This window comes from Poecilia reticulata, linkage group LG7 (genome assembly GCF_000633615.1).
Source record: "Poecilia reticulata strain Guanapo linkage group LG7, Guppy_female_1.0+MT, whole genome shotgun sequence".
Classification (NCBI taxonomy): Eukaryota; Metazoa; Chordata; class Actinopteri; order Cyprinodontiformes; family Poeciliidae; genus Poecilia; species Poecilia reticulata.
Genome location: NC_024337.1, coordinates 6,266,847 through 6,288,774, shown reverse-complemented (window position 1 = coordinate 6,288,774; position 21,928 = coordinate 6,266,847). Strand labels below are relative to the sequence as shown.

General features: G+C 37.5%; 1 protein-coding gene across 3 annotated transcripts in view; it reads left to right on the top strand.

Annotated features, from left to right (window-relative positions):
• The window catches only part of cfap74 (cilia and flagella associated protein 74), a 54,206-nt gene that overhangs the window by 12,339 nt on the left and 19,939 nt on the right, over positions 1-21,928 (top strand). For all 3 annotated transcript variants that reach the window (XM_008413084.1, XM_008413085.2, XM_008413086.1), the window contains exons 14-22: positions 673-791; positions 5,410-5,476; positions 6,423-6,512; positions 7,244-7,429; positions 8,148-8,244; positions 10,302-10,384; positions 11,753-11,875; positions 11,974-12,095; positions 18,207-18,335. In XM_008413084.1, the coding sequence (XP_008411306.1) occupies positions 673-791; positions 5,410-5,476; positions 6,423-6,512; positions 7,244-7,429; positions 8,148-8,244; positions 10,302-10,384; positions 11,753-11,875; positions 11,974-12,095; positions 18,207-18,335 (1,016 nt within the window). The remainder of the gene's footprint in view (positions 1-672; positions 792-5,409; positions 5,477-6,422; positions 6,513-7,243; positions 7,430-8,147; positions 8,245-10,301; positions 10,385-11,752; positions 11,876-11,973; positions 12,096-18,206; positions 18,336-21,928) is intronic.

Below are 21,928 nucleotides of genomic sequence, written 5' to 3'. Positions count from 1 at the left end.
GATTCCAGAAGATAATCCAGTAAAACCCCCAACATAGCGGGAATTTAGAATAATCCAACACTGATGACATTGTAGAAGCAATAGTGATAGTTTGTGGAGTCATTTTAAGAGATAAAAGACGTAACAAAAAGAAAAGGCGGTGGATAAAAGACGGCGGGAGCAGCCGCTCTATTTRCTGCACTATGATTTGGAGGTGAATGTTTTTTCATAGTTAACATTTTTAACTGAATAAACATAATAATGACATTTAGATTTAATAATAAACATTTCCACATATCATCTCCGATATCCAACGGACTCAGTTGCGCAATATGTCAGCTGTTTGGGATTCCCCTCTGTTCTTACGTCACGGCGCTTTCTGATTGGCTACCTGTCACATTCAGCAGGTTGTATTCTCGTTCCCAGACAGGAAAAACCCCACAAGTTGCGATAAAAACTCCAAGACAACCCAAATTGGGTATATTCAGGATTTAGCGGGAACACCAACACCGCCTCCTCCCCTCCCCCCACACCCTGGGGCCGCAGCAAAATTTTCCAAGTCTTGACCGGTCCGCGGTAATAAAAAGGTTGGGGACCACTGATATACACAATGCATAACAGTGGTTAATTAATCATACAAAGTGGAATTTTACTTGTTTTTTTCTGCTGACTGATGTAAGCGGTCTGTTTTAGGACTTTGAAGTTGAGAAGAAGTATAAGAAGAGAATTGTCCTGACAAACATCTCCTACACTATTAATTTTTGCAAGTTTATCAAAACCTCTGCAGCGCTTAAGGACTTCATTTCTGTCAAGTAAGCAATAGAGTAAAGAGTTTGTCTGAAACTGTATTTTGATGTTTGCTGTTCTTAGTTGGTTTAACTAAGAAGCTCCCCTTAGCTTGAGTTCATACTCAACTTTGGTTGAATATTCAAACATTCAACCAAAAAACATGGTCTTTTTTTGTTTGTCTGTTTTAAAAAGGCATAAAAGAGTCACTTTGAATTGAAGAAAGTTAATAAAACAACATAGTTTACCAGTGCAGTGAAGTCGAGCTGAATCTGATGAAAAACGTACTGTTCCTCTGATATACAGTACATACATATATACAAATCAACAGCACTGCTCACCTTCTATAACTTTTATCATATTTAGTCAACCGTCCTCCATGTGTTGCATTATTATTATTATTATTATTATTATTATTATTATTATTTATTATTAGCTATTAAAACTCTATAGACTTGCTAATCTTTAGAGTGTTGATTTTGCTCTAAAAATGCAGCATAATTGTGATACGGTGGCCTCCTAAATGAACATGTGGAAAAATGGGCATCATCTGTTAAAAGCCTCCAGAACACTTATTATTAGCACTCTCTCTGCCATCAGCAGATAGAAACCCTGCCACCATTTGTCATTTTTTATATTTTGTTTAAATGATGGAATATGCGTGAACGCAAAGCCTGTCCTCCCACATATGGACGCTGGCTTGGTTCACCACGCGCACAGCTCCTCTCATGAGTCCCCGATAAATGAGTCAGTCGATGTTTCTTCTATCTCCTCTCTGTGATGCCTGCCAGCAGCCCACAGGCCAAGCAGAGATGCATTGTTCTCCAGGTCACTCTCTGAGGATCGCTTTCCCATTAGGTCTTTCGTGGCTTGATGTGGAGACTTCTCTCCTCGTTCTGCCTGACTGGATGAAGAGTCTTGTAGTCTATGGAAACTACTGACACTGTTATGGAGCGCGGGTGCGAGATCGCTTGTCTGAATATATCACCTTCTAGTTCTCCATTCCTTACTCACATGTGGCAGACATGAACTTCTGGCCACATTTGGAAACTAACACACGCAAAATATCCCAGATTCCTGCTGCAGGGCAAAAAACTGTTTGTCAACAATGACTAGCGTTGGTTGTAGTTGTCCTGTTGTCAATATAACTCCCTAAATCTGAAATCTTTGCATGTTACATATGTTTTTTTTTTTTTTAATGGGACACAGTGCTTTGCTACTAATTATCAACACAACTAAATAACAAGGTCAGGAAAAAGTTTAAATAAAAATATGCAGACGAAGAAGGAAGTAGGTCAATTATGCTAGCTTGACTTTGACAGCATTAACGTGCTGCAGAATTTGTTGTGTTTTAGCAAAAAAAAAAAGGCGACCCACACACCAACTCTGACAAATCCTCAGTAGAGCAGCTGTTTAAATTAGATGAGCTGCCACACTTTTTACATTCTTAGCATTTACCTTTTTCCTCCGGACGTTGTTCTACTTTGTCAATAACATATTATTTCGACAATATACATTGAAGCTTGTGGGTGCAAATGTGGGGGCGTGAATACTTTCTGAGGACACTTTACCATTATTTCTATCAATTAAAAAAAACCAGCAGATTTCTAGTATAATTATTTACTGTTGAGATTTTACACTTTCCTCTTTAGGGGCCTTTTTTCTCACTGCTAAGTGGCTTAAACAGCGTTGCCGTGGCCACAAAGGCATAACTTGGCGCCTGGCAAGATGGATTCTCCTGCAATAATATTCTCTGGTGAAATATAATGTTTACACATCACTTCAGGAAGCAGCATACAACCAAACCCAGTACAACATCAAAGCCAAGAAACATGATAAATAGCACAGAAATACGATTGTTAATTGTAAAATATGTAAAAACAGAACTGGTTAAAATTGCAGGCAAGGTAATAATCTGGTTGTACGTACACCTACCTTTGATTATTCATGTGTACTAGTGTGTAAAACCCCAGTTAGTCACACATTCAAACCCACAATACTGAGATCAGTCGTGATGACCACAAAGAACGAGGAGTACGCCAGGCTTTTTCACATCAGCCCATGGTTTCCTCTACGCCCCCTGAATTTCTAAAAATGGCTTCCTCCCCTCCGACACCCATTTCAGAGTGGGCTCCACTTCATCGTTTCTCTACTGAGACTCAAACCGGGAAAGCCTGGTTTCTGCCAGATTTGGTAAAAAGCTACAGTGTGGATGCTGCGTTTAGTGACTCTTCCTAGCACGTGTCAGAAATGGGGGGCTGAGCGGAAAACATCCTTCTGGGTTGTGTGTGTTCCTGAACTCAGATGTGAGATAACAAATAAGCTTGTAGAGGAAGTGCTGAAGCAAAAATCTGAGTACATAATAACAGTTTTTTTTTTATTTAGTCCAAGTTAAGAATACTTGAAAATTATACAAACCTTAGCACTTTATTGTATATCTTGGCAAAAAATACTTTCACAAATTTAAAACATTAACCCAGGTTGTTTTAATAAACTCCAAGGAACATTGAAAGATAAACTAAATTTCCTCAGGGACTGGTCTATGTTTCTAAAAGCATTTCACTGAAGTTATTTCAAAGTTATTTCACCTGCTGGGTGGAGGTTGTTCAAACTTTTCCTTTAGTTACGAAATGTCTTCTTTTTTATTGAGTAAAATTGGGTTAATTTGGTTATTTTTGTGTATTTAAACCACTTTTTCCCCAAAGATTTGACGTTTATATACGTAAGCATTTCCTAGTAAAGAACTGAATAATTAATGAGGTGTTGAAATTTTCTCATTGACTGTAGATGGTGCGCTCCTCGTTAATGCACAAGATTTGTAAGCAAGGGCTTATTTGTGTCATTCTGAAATGTGCAAACGGACAAGATTTATTTATTTATTTTTTTTTTTGTATGCCCAAATACTTGAAAATGAGTCACGATTAATTTTACTTACAGCAGAAAACCATTTGATGCTTTTTTCTGTTTGTTGTTGTTTCAGTAGTCTACACTTGTTTACGGTGAATTTTGAATTTAAACTTTTCCTTCTGGGGTCATGTTTATTTCAACAGCAAAATCTGCAGAGTAGTTTCATTGTCATTTCTGATCAAATGAATATTGCAATATTTGGCCAAAATATCAACATGAAAGATCTGTTGAAGAAAGAGTTGGAAGAAATAAATCGAAAAGTTACTCTTTAAGTTCTTCAGCTGTTTCCCCACCCCGCCCCCCTCTAAAAACATCTCAGTTAACACAGGATAGAGAGTATTTTGGAAATATATTTTATTTCAAAAGTTTAGACACATCAGGCACAGTTTTGAAGCTTTTGTAGATTAGTTTTAGAAATTGCTGTGAATGAGTATGAGGGTCTCTACCAGTGACTTATGACTAGATTACTTATTGATTTACTGTGGGTGAAGCCAATGGATACTGCTGCAACTGTATAATTCAGCACACAGAATTACCACTGATAGTGTAAAAGGCACATTTTTCAGCCTCATGGTTTCAGTCCTCTGCAGCGGACACCCTGGCCTCATTCGCAGCAGTTTATGTAGGGCTGTAGCAGGCTTTTTCAAACACTGCCTCACTCAGCATTTAATCCCAAGTGAACTGCTCTATTTTTCTTCGCATGTCTTTTCATGCCACCTGTCTTGAAGTTAGAAAATAGCAAAAGCACTGGTGATTATTTTTATATTTTTTTACCCGCGGATGAAAAGAAAAATGCTTATGAGGTACAATAGGACGTTTTCCACTTACCACCTAGTGACCAGGTGGGATTCTTTCAAACGTTTCCATTTCACAGCAGTAAACTCTGTATCCACGCCAAGTTCCCCAACCGAGGACTGAACCAACAACTTCAAATGGGAGGCCAAAATAAACCTACTGTACTGGTCCATTTGCTCTCTGTACTTTTCTGTAAGTACAGAAAGATATCCAGACTGCATGTTGATTTTACAGACTGTCAAATTGGGCATGATCATTTATTTTACGGAAATTTAACTTGAACAAACGCTTTTCAAAGTGTTAACGCCCACTAGATGTTTTCACGTTTTCTCACGTTACAACCAAAAACTTTGATGCATAAATTTTAATTCGAAGCAATGTATACAATTTATGGTTTTAAAAATGTTTCCTCATTTTTCTGCAGAGGAGTAGTAGTAGGTTAGGTGAGACAGAGTGTCATTTTCAATTAGGTCTTGCCACAGATTCTTGATTTGATTAAGGTCTGGAAATTGACTGGACCGTTGTTGCATATAAATACACAGAATGTTGCCCTTTATTATACGTTGACTCAGGTTCCATCAAAAATTTCTGTGCTGTGAATGAAAATAAAAACAAACATCTATAATAAATTACACTTTTACATATTTGGGAATAGTAAGTAAACCCTTTTTAATTTAGTTATTTTACATATTTACCAGACTGTACTATGTAGATTTCTGGGTCATAGACTTTTTTTATTTTGACTCTATCCTTGTTTAGTAAATCACGAGGAGAGGTTCTGTTTTGCACTCTTGAAGAAACCATTTTTGAAAGTGAGATCCTTTAAACATTTAAACCCTCGAACTTAAAATGTTTTTACCTTGATTTGTAGTTCATATTTAGAATGAGAACACTACTTGTTCGGTGAGTTGTCTAAAATGCTGTCTTTTATTTGTGTTTCAGTTTTCAGCCTCCTGGTTCTTTATCTACTGGGATGTCTTTTGAAATACTGGTTATATTCCATCCTCTGGTAAGTCCTGTCAGCCCTTTATTCAGACACCAAGAGGCTGAAAAACATAATATGACCTGCATATTGGGACACACTGCTTTCTATGACCCACTTGTAATAATTCAAAGTAGTGCAAAGTAATGACTGTTGTTGCTTTGTAAGGTCTTTTAGTTTCTTGCCTTTCCTTTTTTTTAAATCATTTTTTAAACTGGTAGTCTGGTACTAAAATACTCTTCTGCTTGTTAGAACAGTTGTATCTTTAACACTGTCTTAGAAGTGGTTCTAAACCATTTGCCATGTGGGTCCATATTGTTGGGTTGAACGTACATGTGAACTGCAAATTTAAGCTAATACACACATTTTTACCCCCAAAAAATAAACAGGCAAAAGTTTAATGAAATGAACAAACTAGCCTGGTTTTTACTGAAAAGAAAACTGTGACATGAAACACAAAATGGGTCTTATGTTTGTCCTGTTAGACGAAAGTTGTACTGTTGATAACATTTTTTTTTAGTCAAATGTTTTCCATTTATTTTTTGGTCATCTTAGTTTTATTGTAATCAACAAGAAAGGAAAATTAGTCTACAATCTTTGAACACCAGGTTCAATGAGTGGTTGTGCTCGATTCTAATATTGAATACATTTTTCAGTTGTTTTTTTTTTGGTGGTCCTGGACTTGCATAAACTTTAAAGCAATGACAGACGCTTCCTGTCAATCACCTTGACAATAAACGGACCCTTTCACTTCTTCCTTGAGTCAGCTGATTGAGTTAAGCAATTTTATCGCCATTCTATATTGTCCCAAAAGCCTGAGGAAAACATTAGGGGGCATGGGGCAATTTTGTTGAACGTTTGACTCTGTTCAGTGCTTTGCTTCTTGTTGTTTTTTTAGTTTGTTTGTTTTCTTGTCACTGTTTGTTTCCTCCCATGTCAGAACCCAATTTCACTTGTTATCTGATATTTGCAGATTAATGAAGACCTGGAGGGAGAAATTTATTTTGAATCAACCTGTGGCCCCTTCTCTGTGCCGGTCAGATGCACCATAAAGAAATGCAGCGTGAGTAGACTCATTAAAAAACCAAAAGAATGCTTTTGCCTGTTGTTGAATTAGCCTTCTAATCTGATTCGGTTCATTTCTCCTGTTTTTTTTTGTTTTTTTTTATGCAATAATTTTTTTGTCCTTTTTTGTTGACTCTACCACACATCTGCAGTGTGCATCTAGTGCTTAGATATGTGTCTGTTACATAAAATAATAACGACACACGCAGGTCTCAGTTGTACGCTTGGAGACAGACGGCATAAAAAAACGTGAGTGATAACTTCACAGGTTTGGTACACGGCAGCTCAGTCCAAACAAGCCTAAATCTCGAGGGCATAAAAACCAAGAAGCATAAAAAAAACCAACAAAAACAAAAGGCTATATGCTCGAGAGAACAGTGGAGCCGAGTACAACCTGGCACAGGAAAAAACAAGCACATATTGCAGAGATACACGCAGGAGAGATGTTTACTCACAGGTGAAACTTCATAGCCCTGTCCAAAGGAACAGAAGAGGAACATGAAAACGGAGGACACTGAACTATTAGTCACTGCTTTCATTTCATCTAGTTTCATAGGAACAACACTTCATGACTAAGTTGGTACACCAGTTCAATTAAGCTCACCTTCTTTAATCGGTTTGTTTGTTTATGCATCAAAACCTTTGTGAACATGAGGTGGCAGCTTGTAAGTAATTGGCAGTGAACTCATCTGACTATACAGTGTTTATCTGTGGATATTTTCTCCCTAGCCGGAGGTTGACTGCCAGTCTATTGACTTTGGCTCGCACGTTGTCGGCGAGAGTGTTTCACGGACTATAACCCTGACCAACAACGGAGCGCTGGCCAACTTCTTCAGCGTGGGCACCTCCATGCATCTCTCTGCGGCAAGGAGGCCTGTCCAGATGCCATCCCATGAGTTTGCCAACACAGATCCGGTCAGCCATCAGTATAAAACTCAGAAGTTGCTCCACACTGCAAAAACACAAAATCTTATGAAGTGTATTTGGTCTGGTGTCTAGTGCAGACATCACTGAACACTTGAAATCAGACAAAACTAACTTACAAGTTACTTTTTGGTAAGATATAGGAGCTTCTTTTAAGTGAATCATTTATTAATACTGATTTTTTTTAAAAGTACTGGTCCCACTGCGAAATTATTTCACATATAGAAAGACATGTTTTCCATTGAGCAAGTGAAATAATCTGCCTCTGAAATATTACTTTTCATCAATATCAAATAATTGTTGACTGAAAACAAGCCTCTATGCGGTGCTGAAAAGTTACTTCTGAGTTAGTTTTGTCATATTTCAAGTGTACTAAGTGTATTTACACTAGAAACTACACCAAAATTACCAGGTAAGATTTTGTGTTTTTGCAGTGTATTTGCCATGGTTTCTGACTCAAAGAAAGATTTATTACAGCAGGTCACAGATCTTTGGGTCACAAGTTGCTAAGGCTTCCTCCTCTTTTATGTAATAAAATTTACTTTTATTACTATAAGTAATAAAAGTAAATCAGAATAAAATGAATTATTGTGTAAAGAACTCAAATAGTTCAGCATTATTCTAAGTGGGAAGTTACCTTGTAATCCTTCATGTACAAAATGAATGAGTAATGAGCAAGTGTTTGTCTTTCTTTTTTTTGTGCTTGTAGGACAATGAAAACATAACTTATTCCAGTCACCGGAGTTCTTTTTCACTGAGTTTAGAGGAGGTCCTTGCAAAGCGGCAGAGTTTTTCAACGGAACCTGGTAAAAATACTGCAGAGCTTAACCAGAGCAAGACTTATGAAGGATCTTATTAAATATGTAAAAGATTTATTTTGGTGATAAATTGCAGAGTGCCTGGAAAAAGTATTTAAACTTTAATGTCTCCATACCTGATCACTTTACAGCCTCAAATTTGGTTTATTTCAAGTAGATGCTTCTAAATGTGTTTTCTGATACTCAAAAAATTTGCCTAAAATTTTAGAAAATTAGCAGGTTAAACCTGCACAAAGTTCTTACAACTAGAAATCTCAAAAGTGCAGCAGGCAAGTGAATATTTGCTGCAGTATACATTCACACAGGCCAACACTGCAGAGTTTTAAAATGTGACTTTTTATTTTGCACCACCAAGCGTTTGGCAGGAGTGAAAGGGGTCTGAAATGGGCACCGTTTTGGTTTAGCAGATGGCAAACATTAGCAGCATATTAGCATGTATGCTCAGCGTACTGTTGTGTCTATATCCGAAATCGCTACGCAGATTAGCTGTATTTGAAAAATGTTTTGTGAAGTTGCTCTCCGAGAGTTTACATAAAACTGACTGTAGAATGAAGGACGAGAGCAGAGGCTTTATCTCTTCATCGTTGCTGGGACATCTGGTCTGTGTGGGAACAAAATCCTAAAGGAGGACTCGGTAAAAGCGCAGGGTTCACCTTGCTCTCACTGCTGGAGACAAGGATGCATCTCCTCTTTTATGTCCTCTCACATCTAAAGTCTTCATCGCTGTGCTCAGCACTCCACAGCTGAATCTTTTGATAAGCAATTCGGGGCTTTTTTTTTTTTTCTGCTCTACAGGCTTTGGCAGTTGGGTTTCTGCATCTCCATTTTTTTCTTCTCTCTTTCTTCTCCGTTGGTCAATCACATGAAGTTAATTACATTTTCAGGAAGTTGGTAGTTCACAATTTGTCATGTTTTTTTTGAGTGTAGAAGATGGAAGCGGTGCCATTTTAGTGACATGTTTTTCATTTATCTGTGGTATTGCAGTATATACTAGCTTTTAAATGTATATAAACATCCACACTTCTGTTAAAATTCTGAGTTTTTGATACTTAAAGGAGGACTTTAAAGGACTTTTTTGAGCTTTGTATCATGTAATAATGTTATTTCTTGTTCTTCCATGTTATAATGTTGCTTTGATTATTATTTGAGGAATCCTTGACTCCCTTATGGCAACGCAGAGCATTAACACTTGCTCATGCAATGCATCAGTTCCCAGCTGAGCTTCCGCCTCACAAAGTACTAAAACAATGGAGCTACATCACTCTGAATATACTGTATTAAAGGAAAAAGTCACATATTGTCATTTGTCACATTAAAGGGAAACATTTTGAAATAATTTGCAATGGTTTCTCTGGAAAAACAAAAATAAAAACCTAACCTAATCCTAACAAGATGCATGCTTTTGCATCATTACATATGAAGTTAAACCCCAGGTTATTCATACTTCCACCATATTTGGATTTAAAGTTACTTTTAAAAATATGTTTTTAGTTGGGAATGTCAGTGCATGTCCCAAAAATGCATAATAACTTAATAAGACAAATGTTCTAGAGCTGTTATCTCTAAAAAAACAAAAACAAAATCTACACTGTTACACATTGAATGTTTAAAAATTCCTTAAACCCTTCGCAATATTCAGTGTAAAACATTTTGCTGGCATTACAACCAAATGCGTCAGAAAATTGCTCACAAGCCATTGCATGTTTCCTCTAATACTGGTAACCATTCATCTTTTCTCATGAGCTCCTAGACTTTATCATCATTATCCTGTTAATCAAACTGTACATATTGCTGCCAGTCAGTGGGAACATGCTGGTCAAATTAAAACATTAATTCAAATACAAATGCACCAAACTTTGTTTTCAGTCTGTTAAATCTTCACGTTGAGTAACCGAAGGTACTGATCAGCCCTGTGCCTGTGTTTTTGTTCTATCACAGTTACTTGGTTGATTTTGTTTGTATGTATAGATCTATTTGTTCCCCCAAAACACGGCGCATCATTTCCCTGCACTGTTCTTCTGTAATGTGTTCTTATTTTTATACAGACATAAACTCTCACCTTTCCTTTGATATGGGCACATGCGTTAACCTGACCTTTGTGGACTACTGCGACATTACACTTGGAAATGTAAGTGTAGAATAGCATTTTAACTGCAATAAAATATGTAAAACAAACTTTAAGAAACATTGTTTTGGGGGAATGCTTTTAAAACACAAGCTGCTAACTGTGTGCCTGTATCTGCATGAGTTGTACAACCTGATGTAAATGATGTTTTTATGGGGAAAACTGCTTTGGGGCTAATAATACTTCTCATAGTCTGAAGCTTTCAAACTTTTATTTCATTCTGCTGTGTGAGGTTATTTTTAAACAAGGAATATGTGGATTCTTCCGTAGTGATTGGGGATGAGAAGCGATGAGCTGATGAGAAACAGATTTACCCTCACTCTAAAGTATGGATTTTCTGAGCATTTTTGTTAGCTATAGATGCGTTGTTCAGTTCTTTTGTCTAAACCGCTGATCTGCTTCACGACGTATGATCTCTTGTGCGTGCAAAGATTGATTTTCTTGACTACAGTGCTACTGAAGACTCTGCACTCCTTTTCTTGTTCTAACCATGATGCTGCATATGCCTTGTGGCCCAGACGTGGCTGAGAAGCCAATCAGGGTTCATTACATCTTTCTAGTGGGGGTCTAATGGTGCATCACCTCTCCCTCTGTGCTTTTTATGACTGTGTGTTGCACGCGCCTGCATGCCTTCAGCTTTGTTGTCATTTTGACAGATATGTGCACATCGAATGGTTCAAGGCTACGTCTTCAATTGTGGATTATCCATTAAAACACCAAGTCACTCGCTGCATCTGCAGCGTATGCCTTTCATGTTTTTATTGTTCTCAATGCGCTGACGTTACATGGAGGAGTACCCAGCCTTTCACCTGCACGCAACTCTTCCTTATCCCCTTTTAAATCATAATGGACTTCAAAGAGGATTTAGATTTTTTTTTTTTTTTTAACTGTTAGATTAAACACTAACATTACAGTCAAAAGTGATTGCCGATCAGTTGGCATAAATCAAATAATATGTGTTTTAATTGAGTGTTTTGTTGACAACAGCTTTTCCGACACATAGTTTCCATGTGACAAATAGGCAGCGGGACAAAACTGCAGACGGCTCATGGCTCCAACTGTGGCTCAGACATGTGTGACATGCTCCAATCTGGGGCTTTAATCTGTGAACATGGCAGCTAAAACCTATGTCGGTGTACTAAACCAGCTCACGTGCACTGGTGCTTGGACAAAGCTGAACTAAGACTTAAAACCAAAATTAAATTGCGCTTATGTCAGCCTTTGTTGAAATTCAAGTGAAAAATGGGATTAGGAGATTTATGAAGAATCCCCACATTTGTTTAGAAATGTTTTGCAGAAATTAATTGAAAACAACTTATGTTTCTTTCTTCTTTTTCTGCCTGCTGTGTCGTGTACTGTTACTTACTGTAGGTAAGAGGAGGAGAGATTGGACCCTTTCAAAGTATCAAGCTGGAAATTTTATTCAAGCCAACCGTTCCCGGAGAGACCATGATGGACTTCTACATCAGATTCTCTGACGCAAACACAAAACCAGTATGTTATATCGATGGATGTTATGTCACGGGAGTTTAGTTTACCTCAAATGATTATTGATGAAAACGTGTGTCTCGGTTGACGACCTATTCACACAGATACCCATCCATGTCAGCGGTGTGGCTGTCAGCAGCCCTGTATGGGTTATTCATCCCAGCATTGACCTGAAGATCTGCACCTTTGACCGCCTTTATCAATACACTATCGTCGTTCAGAGCAGGTGCGTCCAAAAGACAGGCAAAGTTGAAAACAACTGATGCGCTTTTTTTTAAATTTTTTTTTTACCTGTAAACAAAAGACAGCAGTGCAGTCTAAACAGTGACTTTGGTCCTTTTCATACTTCATCATGATTTCATGCATTAATGTATTTCACTGGGAATACACACTGTATCCATATCAATATAATATTCACTTTATTGATGTAGTGGATCAAGTAGAGCATGATTGTGTAGTGGAAATAACATGATATATGGTTTTCAGGTTTTTGTTTTTTTATTTTACAGAAAAAAGATCTGAATCACTTGTCATATATTTATATATAAGAAGCGGTATCCCTGATACCAATAACAAAATCCAGCACAAATATGTACCTTAACAATGCGCCTAATTACTAAACAGATTTCAGCTGTTAATCATTTAATCTTAGTTCAAATACAGCTGTTCTGTGACGGTTTGTGGGGTTTCAAAAGGGGCAATGTCATGTAAAATTAACTTTTTTGAGCTTTACATTATGCTGTAATGTTATTTCCTCATCAAAAAGATACCAGAAATGTTGCTTTGATTTTTTTCATCCATGTTTGAGGAATCATTTAATTTCCCGTGGCAACCATTCAGTGTGGCCTAAACGCTTGCTCTCACTGAGCACTGCTCAGATCAGATGAGACCAAAAAACCCATGTTTGGCAGAGAAAGCTGCCCCTCAATAAATGGACAGCAAGTTACAGGTGTTAACGAGCTTAGCATTAGACTCGGATCCAAGAAAGAGAGACAGCAGGATGAGGAAAATCAGACAGTCATGAACGCGCTGATGTGTCGTCTAAAGAGGATGATTCCTTCGGCTTTCCAATCCTGCACTGTGTGAGTTGTGTGTGTTACTGTGGTCTTGGTCTGTCATATAAATTACCTAGAGAATGCGTTGAAGTCGTGGTTATAAAATGTGAAAAACTTCACGAGGTATGAATACGTAAAGAAAATCGTTATACAATAATTAAACAAGCTGATTTTAATACTATACCGTTTCAAAGTTCTGCATCTTTAAGTGAAGCAAGGAATTAATACAATAAAACGGTAGTCATGTTTATATAAAAAATAAATGTAACTTCACTTTATTTCCCAAACACAAACACAACACTCTCTGTACCTCGCTGTGTAATCTCAGAGGACTTGTTGTTTTCCACTTCCAACCTTCTCAGCATGCGCACTGAACGCACACTTTTTTTCTTTCAAAACCTGCACTGTGTCTGCAATAAATCAAGTTTTATGTAACAAAACAGGCTTAGACTATTACAGGTCTGTTTCGAACACTGTCTAATTATCAGCAGTTAGACAAGCATGTGGGAGAGAGTTTAAGAGGCACTGAGCCCTGAGAGAGAATGTCAGCACTTTTCAGATATTTTTAACTAAAATAAAAAAAAAGAAAACATTGTTTTTTGCAAACCTGCAAGTGGAACAACCTTACATCCATCCAACTATTTTCTGTACCAATTTAATCCTGTTCAGGATGTCAGGGGGCTGCTGCCTTTCTCCTGGAGTCAGCAAGAGAAGTAGGATACACCCTAGACGACTTTCCAGTCCTTTACTGGAGCAAATTACAAGATAACATTATGTTTCAGTAATTTGGAAGATAAATAAAAGATAATATTCACAAAATCTCCAAAACATGAATCCTGAACATGAACATGAAGTATATCAGCAAAATAATTTGAACACACACACAAACGAACTTGAACGACATCCCATTCTTAGTCCAAAGACTTTAATATAATATCAGGTCACCGACATCCACAGCTAAGAGCTAAAACTCTTTTGAAAAGGTTTTTCAGAATGTTTTACCATTCTTGAAGCTTGTTTGTGAGGTCAGACACTAATGTTGGATAAGAAAGTATGGTTCACAATCTCCATTCTAACTCATCCCAAACATTTTCTACTGACTTGGGTCATATGTCAAGTTCTTCTGCATCATACTAAACACAGTATGAGACAGATCATTTGTGACAAATCAAACTCCTCTGAATTCTCTCAGTGCAGAAACCAGAGATCAAACTAGCAACCCACCGATTACAGTGCGAATGCCCACCACCATTGCCAAAAACACATTTCAACACAACATAAAACTCTTAACAGTCATTAGTACCAAAGAATCACAATAAGGCTTTATACCAATGCATGGATTAGATTTAAAAAATATATAGAAGCTGCTTCTAAATGTTCAGAAATGAATGATAATGTAAGCTGGAAACTCACGTCCTCTTTGATTTTGTTCACGACAGCGCAGAACTCAAACAAAGCCTTTCTGATTATGGATATGATGCATTGTGATGCACAGCAAAGGTTAAGAATGCACCAGGGGCAGTACCATTTGCAGAAGAGTGGTCCGTCACCTCTACAGTCATTGTGTCATATCAGTGTGGGGGAGGGAGTGTGTGTGTGCGTGTGTGTGTGAGGGTTAGGGATTTGTGACAACTGCCATCTGGTGCGCTGGCACACCAGCACATGTGACAACATGATGATGACAGTGTCAGTATGAAGTGCAGCTTTTCAAGTAAAGAAATGCTAATGCTTGGACCAGCAAACTATGCAGTATGTCACTCTGCCTCCAAGACAATAATCTGAATACAAAATAGCTTGGCAGGCTTTTGGGATGAACAATGAGAGAGCCGCTGCTTTCATTATTTAAAATTGTCACTCGCTCCCCCCACTAAATAGATAACCGTCCCACAAGTAGTCTTTAGCTTGTGACAGATTAGTTAAGAGAGCAACACAAAGCAAGATTGAATATGTCTACCCAGCCTGTGTGCCAGAGATTTGAACGTCTCTCTGACTAATTGAACGAATTTTAAGAGGCTTTAAGATATGCAGTTTTTGACTTTTGCCTGTGAACCGGTGATTTGAATATCCGAGCACAGTTGGCAGAATTTTTCTTTTCTGTTTCAAACATTGAGCCGAGACTTTGAAGCCCTCCTCCGCTGGCACCAGTTCGGGAGTTAAACATTCCTGCCCAAACTAAGGCCTTAAAAATACAAACGATCTTGTTTATTTATTTATTTTTATTTTTTTCTTCAACAAATTCTTGGCTTTTCTCTATTTATTGCATTTGAAGTCACCGTGCTACACCTCATCTTGGTACATCCTGAGGCCTGCTTAAATAGCTTCCTGGAATAGGATAAACATGTTGCTGGTGCAACAGTAAACAAAGCATTGCTAATAAAAAAATATCCTGCTTCTTGAGTTGCTTCTTTGGTGATATGCAAAACTTAATTCAAATTAGAGCTCAAATTAAAGCATGATAGTGCTAACTAGTTCCCTAAAGTGCAGATTATGTCCCCCAATCCAATGACATGGAGTATAATACTCTGCTTTGATCTGCTCCCTTTCAGCTTTCTTCTATTATTGCTTTACAGAGAACCTACTGAGGAACACAGAGTCAACTAAATGATTTCAAAGGAAATTTCATGAATATAAAAATAAATAAATAAATAAAGAATGCAATTTTAATAATTTTAATAAAGAATGTATATTTTGTCAGCCTGGAAATTGAAACAAAACAATTTAAAGACCATAGAATTCAAGCCTCAGTGAAAAAGCTGTTATGCTAAGTAGCATAACAGCTATTAGGTAGCTACACGCTACCTAATTAAAGGACCAATGAGGTGGCTGAGATCCATGCTTACTCCAGGAAGAACTAATGCTTTGACTTTTTAAGTAATATTGCAAGGATGCATTTTAAAACAATACTTTACCTAATTATTTTTGGAGGGCTTTCAGGATGCTTTTTTTTCTTGTATGTTTTGCTCTCAAAGCAGAACAAAGTTTTTATTAAAATGACACATGTTCACAGGAGATTGTCATATAAAAAAGGAAAGGTGCAAATCAGATTCATTGGTGACATTGGTAAGAAAGTGTGAAAAGACAAGAAATTAATCTTTTATTGCAATTGAATATTTTTAACTTTAATTTGAGTACGTTTTTTTCAAGTGGGACAAAAATCCTAACTTAAGCAATAATTGTTTTTTGTTTTTTCACACAGAATTGCTAGTGCCAATCTTACCTGTAACCCTAAACGTAACTGAAACATTTTTTTTACTTTAAATTGAGTTTCTGACACTTGCACTTGTTTACAGTATTTCTCTTCATATTGTAGATATGTTTGTAATTTATTTTACAAAGCGCTGCGAATCCTCTGCATTAGAAGTGCCAATTAATTTACGCAAGGGTCCAATTTTCTTAGCCAGTTGCCACCAGACAGGCTGCTTATTTTGCCTCCACACACAGTCAAGCAGATGGCAAGGGAGGTTAAAAAAATCTCTAAAGCTCACTGCTAGAGAACCACAGCAGAGTATGTCTGGAGTCTCCATAACAACCACTGGATGTTATCTACACCCTGAGCAGTTGTGCTACAAAAAAAAAGCCTTTTTTTGTCCTCACATGTCAAGCATAGTGTGTGGAATTTAGTAGATGCTATTGAGACATTTTACACTGAACCAGACGCCTCAGTCAGAGCAGACTAAGATTAGATTTCATGTGCAAACACACCTGGTATTTCCGGGCTATTTCTCTTGCAATGACCCCATGGGGACAGTCTTTGAAACACCAGGGCATTTGAAAGAAAAATTTTGCGGCATTTGGCAAAGAAGAATTTTAATTTGGTTTCTTAGCAGGATAAAGATCCAATAAAATACGGAGAAAATGCACAGCAGACATAACGTCAATCTTCTGCCATGGCTGTTTCAGCCCACAGATCCATTTTTTTTTTTATCTTTGGAATGAGCTTAACAGAAGAACTGGACCTTTGAAATGTTATAGTAGAAGTTTAAGTTCTGTCTTACCGACAAAAGAGAGTTGTACCAAGTTTTAGTAGAAGGGTTGCCAATAATTGTGGTACAGATAACTGTTAAAAACCAAATAAATATAATGTAGGATTATTTTCCCCATTGAGTAATTCTATTCCCATCAAAAAGCTGGGTTCTTCTGTATTTTTCAACATGTGACAGAATTTTTATAATTTACACACGATGCATTTAGCAGTGTTTTACTTCTTGAAGTTGTTTCTGCAAATTTGACTAGTATCTAAAACATCAATTTATTCCAACAAATTATTATTTTTACCTTCTATTTGATAGTAGGGTAAAAACATACATGTTGAGAAACCAGCATTTGTATTTTAGATATTTATATTGCCAAATGTTGCATCAGAACCAACACCCTTTATATGAATTTGACATTGACTTGTAAATAAAATGATCACACTCCGCAAGTAAAAACTAAAAGATCAGCCAAATGACCCCGTTAATTTAAACGGCTCATTGGCCAAACTGATTATGTGGCCATAAATATTCCACCAAGGGTTTATTTGAAGGTTGTCATTTAGATGCAGCAAAAACCGAGACTTAATACCTCCCAAGTGTCCCTGCTAGCCCTCGCCTCGGGGAAGCAAGCATCTGGCTGACCCGACCGTTTAAGTGGGTCAGTTCGGTTGAGGGAGGGGAGTCAAAATCGGAAACCTCTGTCGGTGTTTTCTGGGGTTCCTCTCTCGTCTGTGTGTCATTGAAGATGAAAGCAGACACAAATGTGTACAAATCCCACCTTCACGAAACAGTTCTCCCTGGTCGGATGTCTTTGCGAATTCTTAAAATGAAGAGACATTTGACTTATTGCGACCATCTGTTTGAACATCTGAAAACGATTTGAACTTGAAGATCATATTCTTTACAAGGCAACGTACAATGGTGCCAATCAAGAAAAGTCTGTCATCTGCTTTCAGACGATGGACTTTTATCAATCTGTAAACCTTCCACAGGTTCAATGCATAAACCTATACAATATTTATTTATTTTTAATAAATCCTTATAGTATGCTGCAATCATAAAATATATTTGTTTAATTATTTGATTTTTGACCTAGTACATATCACTTCATGTGGCAGATGTTTGATTTCTAGTTCTGTGTTGTTGTTTTTTTAAACTTCATAAACTACATAGATTTTTGATTTCTATTTCTGTGGTGGTTTTAAAGATTTCATAAACTACATAAATTGTCATAATCAGTTTCTCACCCTGAAAGCATTTTTTTTGTTGCGGCCGTCTAATGATAATGTACACTTTGTTGCATGACAGAGAAAACAGAGCTTTTAAACTGACCTTTGATGTGTGCCGGGAGATGAGGAAACACCTGCAGATTATACCCAAACGTGGCTTCATCCAGGCTCTGTCAACCTTCAATGCCCAGCTGAAATTCATCCCAAGGTAAGGAAGGACACACAGAGGATGCAATGTTAATGGATCCACTGACGCACGGATAATCTTATTGTAAAGGGAAGCTGTTCAGATTCTGTTGGCCTATTAAAGTGCAAAGTGTTTTGCTCTTTAGAGGAAACTCCAGCGTCAGTCCTCAGGCTTGGATTCTTTGATATTTAAAAAAAAAAATATTTTAGGAGATCAAAAAAAGTTTGTTGTAAAATTGTAAACCTTTAAATTTTAAATCTTAAAATGTAGCTACTTGTCAACTTTTGATTTTCTTTGCCAAAAGACTCTCGAGTTGTTCTTTAATCTCAGGTTCTAAGTACAGTAGCTTAAATCGTGATAAATATAGTTTAAAAAATCATTCAAATGATTACCGTAAAGTGTTGATGCTGTCTTTCATCTAAATAACATGTTAAAGTGGTTATAAAAAGTAAAATATTAACAACCATCCACTTAAAAACAAGATGTAAGAAGTCAAAGTTGTGGTTGAAAAATGGCTAACTAGCTAGCCTAATTATTGTTGTTGTTTAGGCTAATTTCTGCAGTACAGCTCAAGCTACTATTTTTAGCATATTGCCATACATTTTTTTCCAGGCTAAAAAACATAAAAAGAACCTCACTAATTAGAAGTTAATAAAAGGCCATGGGCATCCGGTGTTAATCTACTTTGCTGGTTTTGGCTAGTAGACCTGGGGTTATCGGTATTAAACAAGTTTCAAAATCATTAGAATTTAATGTTGTACCATCTCTAAAGTACTTTTAATGGGGTACCAAAGAAAGCACTGGAGTTTCATTTGGGTTTGTTGAGAATAAATAATTCTGTGATTTTCCTTCTATCTCTTTTTGCTAGTTGCAAAGCTAAAGTTAAAGGAAACTACATGTTAGGAAACGCCCTCAAAGCTATGGGTAGAGGAAATGACACACTAGAGAACGCCCTCTCTAGGGTGTAGCTAAGACAGAGTCTAACAAAGGAAGTTACCAAGTGTTGCTTGTTGTCATTTTGTTTCCTGCTAGCTCCTAAAGGTGGCATGAGAAATGGACCGGCTGTATTTTGGTATTATTAAATAGTTTTCATGAATTCAACTCACTGACTCTTCTTCAATCTCATACATCAAGAACTTAGCAGGGAGAACAGATACATTCTCCACAGGTTTCATGGAGCATTTAATAACACATTGCTGCCCTTCCCCCACCTGTTGCTGCATACTAACAGTCAGCTGGCTAAAAGAAGGCTGGACTGAATTTATTGTACTTTCAAAGTCAGACTGACTATACTGGAACCAGAGATCATGTTATGTGCTGTTGTTTTCATATGTTACGTTCATAAAAAACTGTGGATTTTTTACTTATTGTTATCATACCTTGATCCATGACTGTTGACTACAGTTGGGTCCCTTAGGTGAATATCTGCTGGCAGTGAAGTCTTACAGTTTTTAAAGTGCATGCATTTGTATCTAACCGACAGACAGAGGATACAAAAGTGACTTCATCACAGCAGAGCCATAAAGGCTTCTGATAATGGCGTCTAATGACTTTGAAGGACCTGCTAATTCTTTCAACAACAATCCAGGCTCTATATATAGATGGAGTGGCAGGAGTTGGACAGGGGACCCCCAGGGTGAATGTGAGAGGCGTGCAATATGTAAAAACCTGCGTGGGCGCTCCTCTGCCCACCCTCTTTATTTTTTTTCCCCCCTTTTCATAGTTAGGCAGCTTTTTATATTAATAGCTGGGCTGATGTGTTTTTTGGAAACGATAAGAAAATTTTCCTTCCACTTCAAACAGAATGTTAGCGGCACACGCTAGTCGTCAAATAGCAGGGGAACTCGAGAGGAAAGTGGGAAAATGTCAGTAATCTGTCATATTGAATCAGCAGAGGTTTTAATGCGAGGATTAGAGGACAGCTTTACTCGTGCTGCTGCTGCTGCTGCTGTTGCTGTGATGGTGCGTCTTTCACATGCGCTAACATAACTACAGCTTCCACCCCCTTCCTACTCCCTGTGCATCACACTTCTTTTCACTCTGGCTGCCTTTGCCTCCTGCGTTGTCTTCTCCCACTCTCTCACACTCTCACGCTTGTCTTTTTCTTGGCCTCTCACCCTTAACTGTACTTTTTGGGTTTCTTTCTCTGTGCCTTAGCTCCTTTACTTCTCCACATTCATCGTGTCCCTCCCTGTTTTTATGAAACTTCTCGTAGCGTTCAGCCATCCACCACAGTTTTTTCTTTTTTCTTTTTTTTTTGCTGGCCCTGATTCTGCTTATGTAATCTAAGTCTCCAGACCCACTTAACTGCACTTTGTTGTTGTTCTGGCAACTGTTGGCCTTTAATAATATCTGAAGTTGTCTTGAACAAGAAATGTCATGTATAATATTTTATGAAGTGATTTGATAGGAAGCCTAGCTAATTATTACAGAGTGGTAGCCTCTGATTACTTTTTTCAGGGGTGTTAAAGAGAATTCACTATAAATTGACATCCCACTTTAGCTATTTGTAAAAACTTTACAAACCACTTATCATTGCCCTTCCATTTCAAACACTGTGTTAGTTTATCAAATACAATCCCAGTACATTAAAGCTTGTGGTTGCAGCTTCAGCAAAGCACTATACGTCTGAATAGAACAAACAGGTCTTTATGTCCACTTATGAAAGACTTAGCAGAGTAGTTCATTACTTACCTATCCATGTTTTCTTTCTTTACTCCAAAATTCTGGACAGATCATCAGTTTATTACAGAGCAACACATAACAAACGATCATCCATGTGCACAGTCCCGCAAAGTTTCTAGTGGCCAATCTACACATTTTACATGATTTTTTATTTTGACTGCAGTGGTGGAAAGACATGAAACCTGGTGAAAACCTGCACATGCTCTGGGAAAATACGGCAACTCCCAGTGTTTTTACTTGTTTTTCTTTACCACAGCGTATAGTTTCTCCTCACAAAATACCAACTGCTGCAGGACAGCCTCGTAGCCTTCTCTATCATGTAATCAGGGCCAGGAAAGCAGTGTTCACCTGAAACATGCATAGCTTTGTCATTCTCATCCAGAAATCTTGACACAAACAGCTACATTCTTAAACAGACGCGCAGCTTTCTCTACCAATAAGGTTTTTGTGTAATGATAAGCTAACGCTATCTGCCCTCCGTTTTGAAATGAGTTCAGTCTCACGTTCACCATGAAGGTAATTTCCTGTGATAAATCTACCACTTGATGACATGGCTCAAAAATATTTTGCAAGCTGCAAAAATAGTCAATGATTTAAGAAAGATTGGCTGCGCAACACCTTATTGACTGTGTGTCTTGGTGGATAACGTTGGGGGCTGATTACTTAAATTCCCAGATCGTACATCAGCCCACAGGGATGGAAAGTAATTGTAAGGATGTTTTTTTTTTTTCTTTATCCAGATTAAAAGGTTAAAGTCCTATAGGGATTGAGAAAACAAGGCAGTAAGTTATGCTGAGGGATCTTATGGGTCATGGACCCATTAAGACCTGAAAGAACATATGAGTGTGCCTGTCTCCATATGTTGAGGGCATACAGCCTCTTAATCAGTTGTGAGATCAGGAACATAAAAGCTTCGGTCTGCAGTTCAG